The sequence below is a fragment of the Enoplosus armatus genome, chromosome 1 (assembly GCF_043641665.1).
Source record: "Enoplosus armatus isolate fEnoArm2 chromosome 1, fEnoArm2.hap1, whole genome shotgun sequence".
Classification (NCBI taxonomy): domain Eukaryota; kingdom Metazoa; phylum Chordata; class Actinopteri; order Centrarchiformes; family Enoplosidae; genus Enoplosus; species Enoplosus armatus.
In genome coordinates this window covers 6,992,940-7,013,857 of record NC_092180.1, presented here as the reverse complement: position 1 = coordinate 7,013,857, position 20,918 = coordinate 6,992,940, and the positions used below count along the sequence as shown (strand labels likewise).

The 20,918-nt window shown below is 39.7% G+C and overlaps 1 protein-coding gene across 1 annotated transcript in view; it reads left to right on the top strand.

The window, feature by feature from the left end:
• LOC139291220 (A disintegrin and metalloproteinase with thrombospondin motifs 7) overlaps window positions 1-19,434 on the top strand; it is a 66,839-nt gene extending 47,405 nt beyond the window's left edge. The window contains exons 19-24 of the mRNA XM_070913225.1: window positions 637-2,379; window positions 2,824-2,976; window positions 3,184-3,357; window positions 4,859-5,005; window positions 6,661-6,823; window positions 19,223-19,434. Of these exons, the coding sequence (XP_070769326.1) occupies window positions 637-2,379; window positions 2,824-2,976; window positions 3,184-3,357; window positions 4,859-5,005; window positions 6,661-6,823; window positions 19,223-19,365 (2,523 nt within the window). The 3' untranslated portion in view covers window positions 19,366-19,434. The remainder of the gene's footprint in view (window positions 1-636; window positions 2,380-2,823; window positions 2,977-3,183; window positions 3,358-4,858; window positions 5,006-6,660; window positions 6,824-19,222) is intronic.
• Window positions 19,435-20,918: the final 1,484 nt, after the last annotated feature.

Sequence of the window (20,918 nt, the reverse complement as noted above, 5' to 3'; positions counted from 1 at the left end):
TCTCTGCACCTCATTTTTATAAGCCATGCTCCCAGCATGGCTCTAGGGATGGCATCGATCAGTCCACCACTTTGGTACAGGCTGAAATATCTCAACAACTGTCGGATGGATTGCCTTGAGATTTTTCAGACATTCATGGTCCGAAAAGGATGAAGTCATTTGATTTTGATGATCCCCTGACTTTTCCTCTAGTGCCACCAGCAAGTTGAAATTTGAGTGAAATGTCTGACAAATATTGGATGGATTGCCATGAAATTTGGTACACACATCCCCCTCAGGATATAACCATTATTTTTTAATGACATATTCAGGTGAAATATGTCAAATATACCTTTATGACCAAATACTAATGACAAAACTAATATCATCATGTTGCTCTTTGTGTTCAGTGCTAACTAGCAAATGTTAGTATGCTAATATGCTAAGCTAAGATGTTGAACTTGTTTCAGTCCAGGTTATATGCCTTTGGTTGAGACCATGATGAGTCCCATAGTCCAGGTTAACTAAAAACTGATCAGACTTTTTCCTTAACAATTGTTAGGATTTAGACTGATGGAGCTTGGGCTACCAGAATCTCGATTACAGTACAAGTTTGGTCTGATCATGATCTGATGATGTGTCTTTTCTTCCGTGCAGTGTTCACTGACTTGTGGAAGTGGAGTACGTCGCCGTAATGTAAGCTGCTCTAGAAACACAGGTGTTGACTGTGACCCCCAAAAGAAGCCCCATGCTGTCACGACCTGCAACATCCAGGACTGTCCACAAGTAGTGGATAATTTCGGAGGTATCGACTGGTCTGGAAGTGGCTGGTCGAGCAAAGAAGTGCTCAATGAAATTAACTCCATACCTGAAGTCAAACCTCCTCCCAAATACAGCACCACCAGAGCCCAGCCAAGAAGTCACAACAACCTTAATAACGTTGTTGAGGGAGACTTTCACTACCACAATAACATTGAAAATATTGATCACGCTCCGGAAAACAGTGTTCAAGTTGATGATTTTTACTATGACTATAACTTTATCAACTTCCATGAGGACTTGTCGGATGACTTTGAGAGTGATGGGAAAGATTCAGGGGACAGTCACGGATTCAATGCTCCACAGGAGGCCAAGCCGACTCGCAGTGTGAAAGAAAATGCCTACTTGGAAACCACAAGAGCTACCACAGCTACTTCAGCCATCTCTAGAATCAAGGGCACTTCTTACACATTGAAAACCGATGAGCCGGTGAGCAAAAATCTGGACAATATGAAGGACAGTGGAAATGCAGCAACAAAGGAGTCTTTGCAAACAAATTCTGAAAATCTGGATGATTTTCTCTCCGAGGATTATCTCCTGCCTGTGTCTACCACTCGCTCACCATTGCTGTCTACAACTCAGCATTCACAAACACTGAAAGAGAGACGTGACAATCTGTGGTGGCCTGAAAACATTAGCACAATGGCTAGTCTGGTTTTCACTACAAGGGAGCCTACACAGGATGTGAAATGGGGGCAATATGGGGAGGAAAACAATGTCACTGAGGAGGAAAATCATACTGAGGATGTCACTGTGACTCCAAAACATGCTGCTCCCACTCCAGAACATCAAACCACTATTCATACTGTTGTTGCTACAACAGTGAGTGATCGGGAGACAGAAGAAGATGTAGAGAGTCCAGGACCTTTAGGCTCTCCCACTGAAGTCCAACTGGATAAGAGTTCTTCAGAAATACCTCAAACAACCAGTCAATCAACAATATTTCCAACTGCCTTCACATTGGAGGATTTGGACTTGGATCAAACTAATTTTAATACAGTATATGCCACTAGTCAGTATTCATGGGATACTGGCCTTGACCTCAGTACAACCTCACTTCCTGCCTCTGAGAAATCCACTCCTCTTCCCACTCCCTTTCTGCTAATCTCAGGTAACCAAGAGGCCTCTGATGACTCCACAACATTAACTGGAACAGAAATCATACCTCCTACAAACCTGGAAGGAGCCTCTCAGCCTGCTCCAGCTGATATCCTGCCAGCTACAATGAAACAGATACCTACAAAACCTGCCTTCGCTGAAAGAACTACAAGAGATTCCACCTCCCAAGCTCCGTACATTGATTTAGCTAATTTTGACTACAATGAAATAGTCGTTCCCCCGATGGTGAGCAGTAACAGTGATCCTGTCCCTTCATACCAGCTTCCAACAAACACAGCAACCACTCTTCAACATAGCACAACACCAGCACAGCATGAGGAATCATCATCAACACCTGCTGTGTCCATTTTGCCAACCCGTCCACCTGTTCTGTGGCCGTTTCCAGTGGCAACATCAGTCCAAACTTCAGCCTCCACAAAAGTCACTACCGCTGCCTACTGGGTCACCGGCAACTGGAGCGCTGTGAGTCTGCATTAATCCACACATTCTGGTGTTGTACTTATACTGTGGGACGAAGCACAGCTGTGTTATCGTTTTTGTAACTGTCTGCTTTTATTATGCAGACACAGCGTTTAGTTTTGGCTCCTGCACACATTTAACTGAATCCTTTGGAGACACCATTTGACCTGAAGCTAAGGCAGCTAATGTCAATTTATGTAATGAATTTTTGTGGCACCCCTGCTGTGTTGTGTACGTGACATTTAAAGAATTTGCATTGATTTGCACATCATGAAAATGCTTAAAGCCTGACCACAATGCACACACACAAAAAACAATCTCAGACTGTCACATGATTTGCAATGTTATCAGTGAGATTCCTTGTACAGACTGGAGCTGTTTGTGCATCCAACCCTCAAATCATGAAGTGTAAGTCGTGCTCTCACGTGTTACTTCATTTGTGGGCAGTGCTCCACCACCTGTGGTCTGGGTGCCATCTGGAGGACTTTGGCTTGCAGTACTGGCTCAGACTCTGACTGTGATCTGGCCAAGAGGCCCGCGCCAGCCCAGCGATGTTACCTGCGCCCCTGCTCAACATGGAAAGTTGAGGAATGGAGTATGGTGAGACTACTGGTTATATTATGTCACCGAAATCAATGTATTATATGGATAACATGGATTTTTGTATTCATTAGTGTTTTAATCAGTTTTGACACATTTTTAAACATGTTAGCAGCTTGGCTATAGGGATAGCAATGTCAGTCAGTCCGCCTCTTGGGTCCAGTCTGAAATATGAACTATCAGATGGATTGCCATGTCTTTTCCCAGTGCTCCAAGAATTGTGAAGGCGGCATTAAATCACGAGAGGTCCATTGTTTTGACATGCGGGATCAAAGGCCCCTAAGACCTTTCCACTGCCGGGCCATGTCCTCCAGGCCACAAACCCAAGTGCCCTGTAACCCCCAGCCATGTCTGGACTGGTACACCTCCCCCTGGGGTCAGGTGAGTAATACAAAGCGCATGGTGAGAGACATTGTGAAAAATGCAGCGGCGTATTGTCTGGTTCCTAAATAGGAAGGAAATGTAGCATTGAATGTGTATCTGACAACATGCTGCATGTAAAAAACTCAATTTTTAGGTACATTTTCATTGTGTTTGTCCATTTGTGATTCTTTATGAGCCGATGTTCGTATCAAAATGCTGGACAGGAGAAATTCTACTCAAAGCTTGCCCCATGGATTTTCAAATGAAATAGTCGCAAGATGATAATCGTCAGAACTTTTCAAAGGGTTTATTGCCAGGTAGGTTTTCACATACAAGGAATTTGCTTTGGTGTTTTGGTACATAACAATAAATATAGTAAGAGAAAATAGAAAATATGTAGAAGTACTATGATAGTCATGAAATATAGATAGAAAATAGAAAAATTGACAATAAAAATATGAAAACATATATCTGTTTTTAGAATGACAAGAGTTGTACAGTTTGTGCAGGAATGTGCAAAAATCACAGTATGAATTATAAGCAATAAGGAAGGAATATGTGCAATATACAGAGATAATAGTCCAAAAGATATGCATTAATGTAACGCATTGAGACAGATGTGTAGACTGTATGTTAATGTAACATGTGGTGTCTGTGAGGTGGGATAACAGTCAGTGTTCTTGTGGCGTGAGGTTTTGGTCCTGATGGACGGCAGCCTTTTGCCATAGGGGAGTGTCTCAAACAGTTTGTATCCAGGGTGGGAGGGGTCAGCCACATTTCTTCCTGCACACCTCAGGGTCCTGGAGGCGTACATGTCCTGGAAGGGATGGCAGATTGCAGTAGAGCGAATGATACGCTGCAGTCTGCCCTTGTTCCAGCCCTTTATATTACTGCATAGTTTTAAAAGGATACCATACTGTACAGTGTATTTTTGATAGATTTTAATGCATTTCTTCCTATTTTCCTGGTAGCTATTTGCTTCTATTCACTTCAGTGTAGAATGGAAATCAACTTGCAGACACTTGAAAGTTCTTTCTGCCTTTTTAAAATGATTTTATTGTTGTTTTGTTAATGGTGTGTTGGTTTGATGCCTCCGAGTAGGTGGGGGGTTCTGAGATTTAAGTGGGAGCAACTGAGCAGCATTGCATTCACAAGCTATATTGTTGGAAAAGCAAACCCAGAAGACCGTAAACTATTAAACATGCTGTAGTTCCATGAAAGGTATAAGATGAATTTGGTGGCATATTGCTGGGAAAGGTTGCTGTTAAGCAGTCTTAGATTTCGGAGCTCACAACAGATATTTGAACTCATCAACAAGTGGGACATTTCAGAACAATCTGTGCTTTCAACTGAATTACCATGCAACAATTATTTACCAGAAAAGACTTAATGGTCATAATTGCAATCCCTTAGTATGGACTGTTTCCTCCACTGTGCAACCTTACCAGTCAACTCAATCACATAGGTTAATGGAGTCCATATGTCTGTCATTGTGTGTGTATGTGTGTGTGTTGGTCAGTGCTCTGAGGTGTGTGGAGGAGGTGAGCAGCAGCGTATAGTGGCCTGTCCAGAGGAGGATCGATGCGACCGGGACCTTCAGCCCAGCAACATCCAATCATGTAATAGCCAGCCTTGTGCTCAGTGGCTCACTGGATCCTGGGGACAGGTATACTACACATACACTCACACTAAACAGATCAAACAAGAAAGAATAATCCAGCATGATGTGTGATTCTTAGATCAATTTAATGAAGAATGTAATTTCCTGTCATTGATTTAAACTCGATGTGCTATTATTACCAGAGGGACAAAACGAAGGGAAGATGTAAGGGAACATGAATACAAAATCGATGAACAATTCACAATTTCCTCCCCACTACTCATTTTCTAAACGTCTTAAACACAGGGCAATTTGGTGTAAGGGGGGTGGGGGGGTGGGGGGGGGTTGCTGAACACTGAAAAGCAATGAAAAGCATGATGAGCATAATACTGCGAGTTATAGATTTTATATTTGACAGGGAGAAGGGAGATGTACTGAGATTTGGGAGTCACCCGAGAAATGAAGGGAAATTTATTTGATGGATTGGATGACAAACAATGAAGAAAACTTTGACGTAGACCCAGATAAGCAACTGAAAATGGATAGACTCTGGGGAAACAGGCATGTGTGTCGGGAGTGCCAAGGCAATGTAGCCTCTCAAGTTGAGTAACTGCAACGGCGTCATTATTCACTTTTTTGTGTCTACAATTAGTATTGACTTGTCCAATTTATTGGCTGTAGAAGAAAATCTGCACACCCTATAGTATTTTTACATTTGTCACATTGAGTTAGTGGCAGCAGTATTTTTTTTTTAAAAAGCACAGAGGATGGCATGTTACTTAACCGTGCAGTCAATCGTCTCATAATAACCTGACTCACACTGGGACTGTTATCTGAATGTCAGTTAAAAGACGAGTCTTTTGATAGTCTTTTAATCCCTGAACCATATCAGCAGTGGCAAAACGCCTCCTCTAGAGTCTGAAAGTCTTTAATCTGCACACAGTGAATCAAATGATGTCCACAGCATCATTTATATTCTGATTATCATTGAAGACATGCACACACAAGCACAGTGTAATGCTCACTAAATAAGTTGCTATCAAACAGTTTTCTTACTGCTTGCAATCTGTCAAAATATGTCCAAATATTGAGAATAATATCCAGTGTTGCCAGACGGGCTTCTCCTGTCCTTGAGCAAGAGAATGAATCTCAAGTTGCTCCTGATGGGCAGGCCAGCGCCATGCATGGCAGCTTCGTCGCCGCCACAGTGTGTGAGTGTGTGTGTGTGTGAACGGGTGAATGAGAGGCAAAATTGTTAAGAGCTTTGTCCGTTAAGGTAGAAAAGCATAAATGCAGTCCATTCACCATTTAGCCCGCGTCTTGAACCCGGCCAATCCTCAAATCCCTATTTTTAATTTCCATGAAGGCATTTGGCCCCTGAGATCCTCCCTGTTATGTTGGGTGACTGAATACAAGTGCAAGTTGAAAAATAAAGTGTTCTGCCCTAAAATGCACCTCTGGCCTCTGATAAATTGGATGTATTAGGCTATATAACCCAGAACAACAGATTCAGCCGAGTTGTAATGAACTGAAATGACATTTGGTTTTAGTTGAGCCCATCAAACTGCCCTGTTCCCCTGTCAGTCTCAATCATAATGACTGGAGAAGAGAGGAGAAGGGTGCGGTATATAAAGATATTCTCCCAGTAAAAAGTACCAATCCACTAAAACGTGTGATGTCTGCGAAACATTTTTAAAAATGATTTTCAAAACTCTCTGCAGTGTTCAGCTTCTTGCGGTGGCGGAGTTCAGCGACGACTCATCAAATGTGTTAACACAAAGGCTGAGGCAGAAGAAGAAGTGGTTCAAGCTCAGTGCGTCCATGAGCTGCAGCCTGAGAGCACCCAGAAGTGTAACTTTCAGGATTGCGAGAGCGCCCCCTCTGGTGAGTAACTCAAGATGTAAACAAACCATCGCTACAGTTTGAATACATTTTTTTCAGTGGTTTATGTAACGTGGTTATTTGGTTAAATAGTAATGTTACGGTTATATAGGATTACTGAGCTAAACCTCCTTTTGTCCATAAAGTATAGAGCTACCGAGCTATAGAGCTAGCAATTAATAACTGAGCATTTTGAATTGCAGAGAGCACTTAAGGACAGTGTGCCTCTAGCTTACGCTTCAGTTAAAAAGATTAAATGTTCTCCAAATTCCTGTTGTGAAGCTGGAGGGATTCGTACTTTGCTGCTGGCAGCGTCAGAAGTCGCTCTCACTAAACTTTAGAATTGCAAATACCTGCTTGCCAACACACACCATTCAGACTGCCAAAAGAACAACAGACCTTTTTTTGCTTTACTCAAGCCACAAACCAACATCACCTTGTGGTCTCATATTCTGAAGTGCCAGTGAATCTATTGTGGGTGACTCATGTCACTGCTGCAACTATTGACTGTGGTTCTACACACTGCAGCTACAGCTCAATTCACAGATTTAATACAGTGCATTCAATGTATAGATAATCTCTATATTGTGATTTTTTGTTTGTTGGATTTTTAGAGGATGAGAATATGAAGCACATGTTAGTAAACATTCCTTTAATATATTTTAAATGTATCTGCATCCACAAAAAACTAGGGGACATTTTAAAAAAAATCAGCCGACATAAACCTTTGTTTTGTCTGAACATTACGTGTGAGTGTCATGTCAATTTTAGTCGAAACTATAAGAATGAACTAAAAGCCCTACTGTTATGGTAAATGTGTGTTTGATCCTAGAGTGCAGCGCAGAACCAACTTTTGGTTCACATAAAGGGCAACACACTCTTTTGTTAACACTGTTGCCTCACAGCAAGACAGCGTTTGGATGTTCTCCCAATGTTTGTTCTGGTTTTCTCCCCAAATCCTAAACCATGCCGATTAGGAGAACGGCAGCCTCTAAATTGTTTGTTGGTGTGATTGACTCCAGTCCTCTTCAACCTTGTACAGGATAAACAGGTATAGGAAATGGATGAATGGAACGATGGATTTGTTTACTTAATAGAAATATAATGACAGATGAATCAGAGAAAACCCACTTAGGTTAAGAATCAGTGTTGGCTCATGAAATGTTGTCTGGTTTTATCAGTGTCTTATAAAGTATATGGCTGATTAAAAAATCTTTTGCATTAAAAATAACAAATTCTGAGAATAAAAGACATACTGTATACACACCTACATACATAGTAACTTACAGTATAAGATAGAAACGTACACATCTTTTTTAACATCCTTTGCCTCATGTAGAGCTCTGAATAACCTCTTCTTTTATGTAACATCACCATCTTTAACGCAGGAACCATTTAAAGGTTTGTGTTCCCTCTTTTCATATCAGTCCTTGATTTAATGAATAATGAAAAATCAAAAACAACTTCAAAAAGAGCATTTTCTATTGTAAATAAGAAAACAAATTGAAATTAAACATCAATGAAAAATGTACACGTTTTTCTTGTTTTACTTTTAAGGCAAGAAAACAAAGAAGCCAGTTATAGCCTCTTTGTTTGTTATTATCTGTCACAGATAAATAAACAGAAGGGACAGGGACCTTTGAGCTTCCTGCTTGTCTTCAAAGGAAGAAATTGTATCAAAAAAGCAATTTGATGATACTGGAAATAAAGTAATAATGTATAATGTAAATGATAATAAGGTTTTCCTAACCGCATATAGTCCTGTTTTAGGGACTGGATGCCTGGATCCTGTTTCAGTCGGTCCTCTCCCCTTTCACTTCAACTTGGTTTCATCATTCAGTCACTGGCTTACAAAGTAACTCAAGTATAATAATAAATAGTCCTGTCTTTGCAATTTAGTATTCTGGTAAACATCTTAGAGAATTATTACAATTGTGAGATGATCTGGAGAATTAATTAACTTTAATCTATTAATTCCATGATTTACACAAAGGTCATGTTAGATGATTGTGCATATTTACATTAGATTCACCAGTTACCTTTAATGTTTTAAACTGTATTTTATGCCGTTGATGCCGCAGGCTTCAGGCTTGTAGTCCAGGTTGTGAACCTTTTTTTTTCTCTACTGTAAATGAATTCTTTAAACCAAAGGCATTAGAAATATACCTCAAAGTCACATTTTTGTTCATGTTAGTAAAGAGCTTTTACATTTAAATGTATAATTTAAACAATATCTCTTTGTAAGATTTATGAATCAGACTCAATTTTACATAGATCTCTTTGGATGGATCACTGCCATGAGTACAAGCAGTGCGTGGCATTTTGCAAGCATTTTTGACTTGATAAATTGATGTGACATAAACTATGACCGATGTCACGTATTACCTGCTGACACACAGCACAAGGATATCACCAATATCGCCAACATGTTTCTTGGAAAGAACTTTTCTGTATAAAACGAACATGTGAACACATAATGAGCCTAGTGTAAAGCAAAAAGTAACGTTGGTCACTGCAGCTCTGTTCCTGGGGGCTTCGTCTTGTTTGTGGATTGTTGTGGTATATTTTGACTTCCCCCTGGAGGCATCCATTGTATACTGGGCAGGTTGCGTCATCAACATGATGATGATGATGATGATGATGATGATGATGATGAGGATGACCCCTTTGTGTCAAACCTTCTGCATGTTGATGTGTTTAAATGGGGATCACCTGTGGGTGGTTCATCTATAGTTTGTTTTTAAGGTTTTTTTTGCTAAGAAAGGGCTCTGCCCCAATGTCTGTGTTTTGAATTGGATAGACTTTATTGTACCTTAGTTGTTGTTTATTATTACTAAACCCTAGGAAATAGTCTGTGATCAGTGTTTGGATTTTCCTACTTCCATCAAATCCACTCATGTGAGTTATATGTTTGACTGCGAAACAGGAAAAGAGGATGGCCACATCATCCAGTGATTGCTGCAGGACTTTGATTATGGAGTATCTGAAAATGCAATTTACACAAGAGAATAGATCTGACCTTAAAGCAATAAGCTAAGGCTAAAATTAAAATTTCAGCTGAAACTGGCTGCGGTCAGTGGTGGTATTGATTGGATGGTGACTGTTTGTGCATGTCAGTGAGGATATTGAGTTAAATGTCAAACTGGAGCAATTACCAATTGTGATTATTGAGAACTCCAACAAAAGGGGCCCCAAACTGACAATTTTCCTTTATTGAACCAATATAGTCACAAAGGAGAAGTGGTAAAACAAAGAGAAAATGTCTTGAATGAAAGCTTTTAAGCTTTGAGACAATATCACTATCAAGAAGATGCCCCTAATGTTTTATGTATAGCATATTTATTTCAGTGGTATTCAATATGAAACCGTCTGACGGTACCAGCTGTTTCGACCATATGAAGCAGCGCACTTTGCCGCACTTCAACAGCAGCATTTATATCACTGGGAATCCACCAGCTCTTCCTCTAATGATGCCACATCACAAGACCAGTGGAAAGGCTGACCTCAGTATCCTCAAAGCTCTTCTTTGTTAACAGGCACGCAGAAGACGAGTTTTAGTTTTTTTTTTTTTCAAACTGATAGAGTAGAAGAAGACATTTGCAATCAAAGCAACTATTCACAGCAGGACAATTATAGGCTGCGAGTCTTCTTTTGCTTGAAACACATCATTCATGGCTTGACATTTCCATCTTTTGCTTTTGAGTCACACTGTATACCAAAATGTTTTACCTAAAGTGGATTGAAATGTATATCTGGCCTTGATGTGCATGTGTCTACATAAGGCTCCCGTTTTTACACTGTTAGGTGTATTTTTACCCGCGACGGTGGCTTGTGGCTGGTATCTGTTTAACCTTGTGAGTCTGTGTGTGTCGTCATGGCAAACTGCTCACATTCGTTTTATGTCGCGTATCACTGTATCTTAGTATGTTAGTATGTGGGTGTGGTCCGACCCATGAAGACTGATGTAAAAATCTAGTAATGACTGGCAGGCATCGCAGCCGGTGTGATCCCATCGCAAGATGGTCTTTTGCAATCTGCAAAAACAGTTCTACTTTGAACAGTTTTCAGCATTAACAGTCCTCAGAGCTTACTGTTCAAAGTAGAACTGTTTTTGCAGTTTGCAACATGGAGCTTATTTAACTTCATCACCCTCATGAGATAAGAAAAAGATAAAAGATAATAATCTCCAAAAATATTCATTGTTTTTGCGGCTCCTGTTATATTTGTGCCGTCTGTATTAAACAAACATCATTTGCACTTTTTCATCAAATTTCCTGACGTAGGCCACAGCAGTTAAGTGGCATTTCTGTTTTATATCGGATATGAAGTCACAGTGTTTCTCAGAGGGCAACCTGTTAAATCCACATTTTGAAGGCATTGAGGTATAAAAGTGTCATAGTAAATATCTGAGGCGTATGATAACGTGGTAGCAAAGAGCTCGCCATGTTAGTGCTGTGTGTGACCCTCCATCTCAATTAATAATTTGTTTATGTGAAATATTATATTCCACATGTGAATCGTCTGAAATGACACGCGTGTACGTGTGATAAATTAACTTGCCACGTGTACGTGTGATAAATTCACATGTGCTTTTTTTGGTAAGAGCTTTACACAGATCTCATTTGTTAAGAAGACAAAGACTGAATCCAAAACGCTAAATTTAGTTCAACAATGACGTGCATCAGAATCATAAAATCAAATCTCCCTGAAATTAAAATGAAAATTAAATGAATTTCAGAAAAATGTAAGGCTGACTAATGCCTTGTGATTAATTATCAGATAGCTTTAACATGTCATGCATTCCTAGTTGGTAACAATAATTGACTTTGCTTAATGTAATTAATGTGATTCCTTGTCACACTGGTTGCAGGAATTTTTTTTTGTTCCTGTATGTTGTTATTGAGTGGTGGTTAGAAAGGAGACCAAACTATTGAAAACTTTACTTCAGTATGTGCTGGTAGTAACTAATTTAAGTCAGATTTGGCCCATTTAATATTTCCTAAACATAAAATGAAGGCATTATGTGAGTTTATGGTGAATAATAACACAGAAACCTGCAAGCTACATCTCTAAACTACAGCAAATACACTGTGTTGTAAAACCCTGCACTGAAACACAAACTGATGAAATTGTTAATTTTGCTGCAATGTGACCCACCGTTATTCAGGAAACTCTGGGATACATTACTGCCTTAAGTGAAGCATTATACCACAGTTAGATCTGACCTTGCTCCTCAGCTAGATCCTCACCTAATGTGCTCTATCTCTCTCTAAAAAAAACAAATGAATGAATGTGTTTGGCATGTGTTCAAATTAATTTCTTATACAGCAGCATTCCTGTCGAATCTCTTTCAGTATGACTCCACATCACAGCTTATGGGCAGTTATTAATTCAGAGCCTTTCTGATGCTGCATTGAACCGAGAGCAATCACAACTGTAATTGGAGGCAGATCAGAAACATCTCTTAAGAGTTACTGGAGACTAGACGTGATGGAAATGTAAGGTGATAGAGCTGAAGGTCAATCTATCCATCGCGTATAGAATATACATAATCTAAACTTTTTCAACTTCTCTTTTTGCTAATCATAAATGTCAGTTATCAAACTCTAAATTAGTAATACTACAAATTTAAAGGTATTTTTATGAGGAAGGTTTATCAGATCTGACTTGTGACTTGCCAACATTTCATCTGACACTGAGTCGCGTGTCAATATGCCGTGCCCCACTGTGATATATTGACCAACACAATGTACAAGTCTAATCGATGGCCAAGAATAAAACTCTTCTTTGTCGTATATTCATGCTTTTGTCAGAGCCTGTAAGGTGAGAGCTGCTCCAAGTGGCCTGCCATCAACTGTTGACTGGAAGCTGCTTTTATTGTGAGCGTGAAACTGATGCTGTGACACGAGACATGTGGAAGACCACACGTGCAGCTGTGTGAGCCCAAGACAGATTTCCCTTTTTTGTGTGCCTGACAATATGTCTGGGCTGCATGTCATTAATATCCCACAATGAAGTCAAGGTTGGTTTCCTTGGCAGCAGTAGGAGGATAACACGAAGATGATCTGAGTTCATCTTTCACATGGACTGTACACAAGCTTTTGAGGCATTGGATACATATCCCGGAATAATAACTTTGACACCATTAGTGATATTTCCTACATTCATAATTGGTAATTAAGCTCTTTTCAGTGCGTAGTCTGCCAAACATCAACCTACAACCTCAACTGCAGCGGGTCACTGAACTGACCCTGAGCTCTGATACCTGAAGAAATGTACATGTGTTCTAATGAGTTTGTTTCAGTTGCTATTGTCTCAGTGTTTATTTGCCTATTTCTTTGTCACTGGTCTCGCCTGTATGTTTCTTAAGTCTAAGGTTACGTTTTTTAAGGTTTCATTTTTTGGAGGGCTCAGCCAGTTCCTTTGAACCCACCACCTGCTGCCTGAAGTAGCTTGAATAAACCAGGAGAATTTGCCAATCCAAATACGGTTGTTCAGGAAAAAGCTTTTCACAGGAAACGATCTTTGGTAATTAATCCTCCTTTTCATAGCGCACCCAAAATGTGGAACTCATATTTTAATCATACATTTTTTATCATACATTACTTTTTATAGCTTAAATCCTGATTTTAGCTTGAGAAGACACCGTAAAAAACACACCCATCCAACTACATCAGCGTATTACTGTCACCATGACAACATTCTGCTCAATTTCTCGTTATAATTAGAAAATATTATTTTACGAGATCCTTTCCACGTTATAACAAGATATTTTTTATTGTTATTACTTGATACCAAAAACTTTTCTTGTTATAATTACATTTTTTAGTTATTTCACAAAACCAACGTAAATCATTAAAAGATTTTTTTCTCATAGTAACCTGACAGGTTTGAATATGGTTTGATTAAGTTTTGTTTGATTAATGATAAGACATGGCCAAAGTACCATATATATACTGTATCGGTAGTGCTTTTCCTGTGCAGGGTTACCGGGGGGCCGGAGCCTGTCTCAGGGCAGCAGGGTGGGTATACCCTGGACAGGTCACCAGTCTATCTACAGGCAACTTTAAGATGGGTTAGTAGTTGAATATGTAAAACTATATGTGCAGGAAATGGAACAACTCAAGCAGTGTTCGGTCTGTGGTTCGGATGGAGATGGGGGGTGATGGCGGTGGTGATTTCTGGTACTTTGAACTGAATATTTTAGGTTTGCTACATACACTGGAACATAAATTGCCTTGGCCTGTAGCCTCCAGAGGTACAGATGTGGTCAGGAAGGGTTGGCAAGCCACTGCTTTGGTGCTGAAGAGAGAGAGGCAGCTGAACCGAATGCACGTTCAAATGCAGAGAAGGAGAACACATTATTGCTTGCAGACAATGCTGAATGGTAATAGATCAGTGTAGAATACATAATATTGATAGGTGAATAAGAGGTGACTGGGTGCTGGTTGGTTCCTGGTTTAGGCTTGGTCTAGGGAGAGGAGAGGTCTCTGTTAATCTTGGTCTTGAGCTGATTTTGGACTCATACTTGACCCCGACACCCCACTGAGTTCTGAAGTTCTGAATTAGACTCATGTTGGACGAGAGAAATGGTCTCGCCTACAGCTCTGCCTGGTGTGCATCACTGAGGTTGTCTTCTCAGTCTTATCTCTGTGTGTTGAATTATGCCTACATATAAGACACTCACTTGCGGTGTCCTTACATCAAAGCAATGCAGAATTTAAAGTACTGTAGCTCTAATGGAAATGACATTTTGTAAGAGGCTGTTTCTGTTACCCTCAGGGATGCTTTGATGTATTTTATAGAGGTTTTACAGGCCATTTCTTGTATGGCACCACTTTTACATAAGTGATCTATGATTTATGGCATCTTTGAATATTTGTCTGCAAGCTAAAAGTAATGTCTAACAGTCTGTGGTCTGCATTCATTGTGCATGTTGTCTGGGAAAAGCAGAGGGGAGAATGGAGGAAGGTCAAATGCATGAATGACCTGCATTCAGTCTGAAGGTCTCTTTGCATCCACAGATTCTCACAGCACTGTCAGGAGCTAATGAGCTACAGTGTGTGGTTGTAGGTGATGAAAAGTTTCTTTTTTTTTCAGTTATTTAGTTATATTGTTTATTGTGTGTTTACATGCACATGCATAGAATATGTAGAAGTGCCCACCCATTAACATAACTTCTTACATTGCATTTCGAACAAAGAACTTAAACTGTAATTGTTATTATTCATTTAAAAGGCAGTGGTATGTTCCAGAGTTTCCCCACACGCAGCAAATTATTGAAGATATTGAGTCCATGTTATTGGTATCAGAATTCAGAAATCAGAAATCTAACAAGAACATGGAAATGATGTATGTAATAATGATTTAAAGAAAGGTTCTAAAGTCAGGAAAGTGAGTTAAGGTGGGCTCGCCCTCCTTTTTGTCTGCAGATTACCAGCCCACACGTCCCTCGGAGGGGCTAGATATTTTATGTAATGGTACATTATTCACCCATGGAGGATTCTGGAGGTGAAAGCAAAAGGCTAAGCTCTTTTCCAGCAGCTGTCCAGTGAACGGAACCGAATATTAGACTTCACAGATAGTGATAGAGCAGCAACATTCCCACCTCCTTCACAGGACATTAGAGATTTCATAATGAGCTTCAGGTCATTGTTTAGCTGTCCGGCCGTAACTTTAGTGTTGTGGTTCATTCTCACCGCTCTCATAGCAGCAGGCAGCTGTTTTCAGCGAAAAAGCTCTAAAAACCCAGTGGACGCTACCTGCCCAGCACCAAACAGCACACAGACACAGTTAGAGACTAACTGGTGAACAAAGTGGAGCATTTAGCAGTTAAAGAGTCAGATATCTACCTCAGGAGTTCGTAGAGACCTACAGAGCTAAAAGAGGGCAAATATTGGACCTACATTCATCAGGTGGCCAGAAACACAGCACCAAATGAATGATAATGTTGCTCTGCTAACAAGTTCACTATATCAAATTAAAAGATGATGATAAGCCGATGATGTGTTCTCAACAAAAACAAATAAGTTGTTGCGTGTTTAAGTAACTAAAACACATTTATATTAATCAGTAAGTGGCAGCGCACAATACGTTTGTGATTAGCAGCAATACTGTTGTTGTGCAGTGACAGTTCAATAAACATGTTCCTCTACCTGTATTGAAGTGTACTTAATGTCTTTTGTGCTTATGCAGTGTTTAATTTTGGTGTAATTGGTCATTTCCATTTCATATATAGGTGATTCAACTCTTCACTCTGTTCTTTTGTTCCCTTGTTCCCCTTTATGATGCTGGATTTAACCGTCTGTGACCCTTGGACCTTTTTAAGATGAAAACAAATGCAAAGCCGCGTTCACTGACGGGGCTGAAGAGGGGCTGCCCATGAACGTGTTTTTATTTTCACCCAACCTAAGCTTCTGTATTCTCAAATAGTGAAAGAAAGAGGCATATTCCTGCTGAAGTCCCACGTCGCCGTTGCTTCCTTTTGTAGTTTACTGTTCTTTACGTGTTGGTGAGTGGGTCATAGTGTATAGAAGATGGGAAGCACACAGGAAATGCTGTGTATTCGAGCTGCAGCTGTGACCTTTGTACCCCGTTGATGTCATGGAGTCTCTCTGATCCGGGTGATGTTGGAAAGTCTGCGCTCTGGAGTTTTGAGAGTTGTTATATACAATAGCTGCGGGTTCAGTAGTGCAGTATGTATAGGCCATGTTAAATGGTGCAGCCTTGGTTGGAGCACAGACCTCACACCCCCTTACAAGTCACACTTTGGTCCAAAGTTGAATATCTTTGGATTGAAATTATTATCTGCATTGTCATTCAGTTTGGTATGGACATTCATCGTCCCCATTAAAATGGTTTCTAATTGTTTTGAGGTGACCCTGACTTTGCTTCTAGTGCCACCACAAAACCACACTTTTCCATTTGTCCAAAACTTAAAAAGATATTGTTCAAAGTAATTGTTGGGTTTTCATGAAATATGCTGTGAATAATCGTGGTCCCCCATTTTCATGACCCTCTGGCTTCTCCCTCAGGTCACATTGTCAATTTGTACACAACACCTAGATATCTCAAAATATATGGGATGGGTTTTGATTTAGATGACAGTACTTTTCCACTGTACTACAACAAGACACAAAAAAATCTTTAGGTCACAACTAATCCCAGTCTTTCTTTTTTTTTCAACATTGTTTTTCCTGCATTTCTGCTGTATTGTAAAAACAATTGTAAAAGTGAGAGAGGCCAAGAACTGCCAGGACTTCTCAATTAATTGGTGACATTGATTTTCCCAGATCTTAAAAGGTACATTTCTTTCTTTCAGATGCGTGAACAAGATAAAATATTTTGTTTTCAAGTTTATTTATATTCATATCAGGATGATAATAGAACTTAAAACAGGATAGTTCATATGAACATTAAAGCTAAGGAAAGCATATTTACCATCGGATCCCCACTAGATTACACTGATTTGTCTTATTTAAATTTCATTAGTATAACTGTTTTTATGACTTTTCCTTTCAGTATCTCTTCTAAAATAGACAACAGATTGCCTTCAACATCAGCCATCTGCTGTCTGCAGTCAGCCACAGCTCTGTGACTCCTGATTTACATACAAAAGCATTTAAATCATCTAATCTGATAATCATAATGTCACACCTCATATGCAGACTGTGAAGACCCTGATGAGTAAAGATTCAACTTGAGGGTTTGCAGGTCTCAGAGACTTTCTCTCCTAAAATGAATAGTCACTGGCATTGAAAAGCACATAACATTTGCAGGTTTATAGCTGACCTATAAGACTTGAGTTGTCTGTTAAAGCCATTAGCCGTTGCTTCCGCTTCGTAGAAATGTTGAAATTACTCACCTGAACTGAGATTCCAGCAGGAAATTGTGGGTTGTTTTTTTTTTTTTACCTTGACTGTTACTCCAGAGCCGTGCTTGTGGGAAAACTAACTTAATTCCTGAAGGACCTCTGATTCCTGCCCACTTAGCTGCTCTTAAATGAGAAGACGATATCAGGCTCTGAAACCTTGAGTGTCTGATGAAGTGTAATGATTCAATCACAGCCCACGCTAAAATCGCTGTTTGGCCTGTTTTTTCAATTTCATGCTTCTCTTGTAACTGCTGAAAGCTAAAAGACCAGGCAGCAGATAGTCTAATGTTTGCTCTGGTTGACGGACACAAACTAATACATTTTTCTTATCATAGTGGGTTGTCCTCTAACATAGCAAATGTTTCGATGAGTTGTCTTGTCTTCTTGTCCATTCAATGTACATTTGTGGGAAAGTTGTGGGAAGCCCAGCACCTACTTTATCAAAATATATTAGATCACCCTGTAAGTCATTTCTGGGTAATTGGTTCACATGCAATGCGGTGTGAACTAAAGTGTGGAACATAAAAATAGGGAGATCCGCTTTCACCTCGTGCAGATGCTCCTGAAAGTGAAGAACAGGACAGGTCTGATAATAACACTCACATACCTACATTACTACTCACTTGATTTGTCTAACTCAAACTGCTGAAGCCTCATATTGCACAGAACGAGGACAGTAGACTTTGTCTGCCTTCTCTTACATTAGGAAGAGGTTCTCTTCAGGGCCAGTTTGGACACAGGGAACACTTACAATAGTTTCGATGTACATGTGCACATGTGAGCATTGTTTTAAAACATACTTTAAAAATATATGCCGTTCCTTCAAGTATATTTGCACCACTACAATCCACTTTAAATATGTTTAATCTGTGATCTCGAAGTAAACTAAAGGACCACCACAGCGAACTCAGAACTGTAGCATTGGAACTTGCTGTCACCCCAGAATTTATTGATAGCTGTTGTTTTTATGGACTAATATTAGACAATAATTAAATCTAAAGGTTAATTTACATCAGTGATGTTTGTAAACAAAGTTGTGCTTTCACTTGAATGACCTCATTAGTGTTGAAGGTTGTGTTTAATAAAGTATATCCTGTTGTTTTTGGTTGTATATTCGTCTACTTGAAGCACTCCTGATCAAACCTTTGTTGTGTTGTCATTTTCAAAGAATGCACAAAACAACACAGAATAAAAAACGGAAACACTTGTTCCACCAGGCATATTTGTTAATTTTACAGCATCTACAAGCTCTGATCAGAAAATAAATCCTCAGCAGGTCTCTTAAACATTGTCTGTGTTGAACCAAGGACAAAAGATCATGAGCAGCATGTGTGGGATTACTCACGTCTTTCACTGTTCAACTTAAAGGGCATGTCTCATGATGTTGAGAGGCTTACAGCCCTCACATAGTGACTGTGATTAATTCTGTAATGATGTAACTGAATGAAGTCTACACCTAACCTCTGTGTGTAACCTCTCTCTCTCTCTCTCTCTCTCTCTCTCTCTCTCTCTCTCTGTCATCCACACAGGAGCAGCTTGTCTTCGCGATCGGCTGACGTTTCGTTTCTGTCAGACCCTCCGCTGGCTCGGCCGCTGCCTCTTGCCCAACGTACGAGCACAGTGCTGCAAAACCTGCAGCCAGCACGTCTCGCCGCTGAGGCGCAACAAGTAAACACTCACATGCCTCATCAACAGGAACATTGATTGAACCATTGAGTGCTGACTTTAAATGATGATTTATATTTCAGCGATCTGAGCCCTTTCCTGTTTCCTTCACCACTACAGGCTAATTACGAATTTGTCTCATTCAAAAACTGCATGTTTGTGCTGGTGAAATTATTATAGAGGGCTGAAATTAATTGGAAATAGCCTCTCTCTTAGCAAAACAATGAGAATGTAAATATTTGTTTCCCTTTTTATATTATACATTGTATGAATCAAGATGTCTTTGTAACAGACACGGTGCTACATAAGGTCTCCTATCAGTGTGGACAGCTTAATAATGCACATTATTATTACACCTGTAGATAAACCACTCATTAACCTTTATGGTTGGTACAATGCTTTCATTTTATTGACAGCAGCAGAAACTGAACAGATTAAAACAGGTATACAATTCACAGTGTGGTTTTACGTATGATGTGGTACAACAAATAACTGGTGCGTGAATGCTTCATGTATAAATAATTGACCGTTAGCTAAGCCCCGCCCCCCTTAGTTACTGTTGCTACACCTGTAAAGCTTTTTGTCTCGCATGGCACATATGCAGTTTACAATAATGGTGGCAGAGTTACGTTTAAATTCTTAGTAATTTTTGAAACAATGGATCTTTGATTTCAGACAGAAGTAAACAAAAACAGGCTTCTCACTTCTAGTCAGTGACTGTTGGTTTAGCCAGCTGAAATGGCAGATTTTAGCAAGCTAACTAAGCTAACGTTAGAAAAACAGTTTTAAACTTAAAACTATTTAAAAAATGTGCTTGTCATGAATGGGAATTTGTTGACACAATTTGCGCTGTTTGGGGGCGGGGGTTTAGCAAACGGTCAGTTGTAATGTTTAATGTCCACAGCAGCTTGTAAAAACTCTTTTTTTGTGTATCATTAACAGTTGTGTAATGTCACACTTTGGCTTTTCCACACACACACTTTTTAAAAGTCACAAAGTAAAATGTAAATGTGAAAAGTGGAGCTGCAGGAAATACTCGGTGCTAGAGGCTCCAAACATTTCGGGTCAGGTATTGGCAGGCCCAGTGCCTTATCTACTTGAATATTGGATCGTTTGATGTCATTATTTTTATTGACCACTTGATTGAAATATGAGTCAAATTCAGCATTTCAGAATACATGTTTTTTGAAGTGATTGTTCAAAATGGAGGGAGTCACTCGACGTCAGTGTCATATCACATTAGGTTTAGTACAGTGTATTAAGGAATTAGGTATATATATTATTTTATACTTCTACAACTGTGGTTTTTAGTTGCTGTTATCTTGTTTTGGAGGAACTGAACTCTTTTGTCTTTTCTGCTCTTTCCTGCATTCAGAATTGTTGTTAGCACTGACAGGTATGACAGGTAGGTTTTCAGCAGGAATTGAAAAGCAGCTCCAGCTTATCAATTCTGTCAGTTGAGATAAAGTGCCTACAGTAAAGCCTATAGAATACATCCCACGAATACAGCTGTTGAAGCAGCGCTGCAGCTTTATTTACTGGAAAAGTGGAACGTAAACG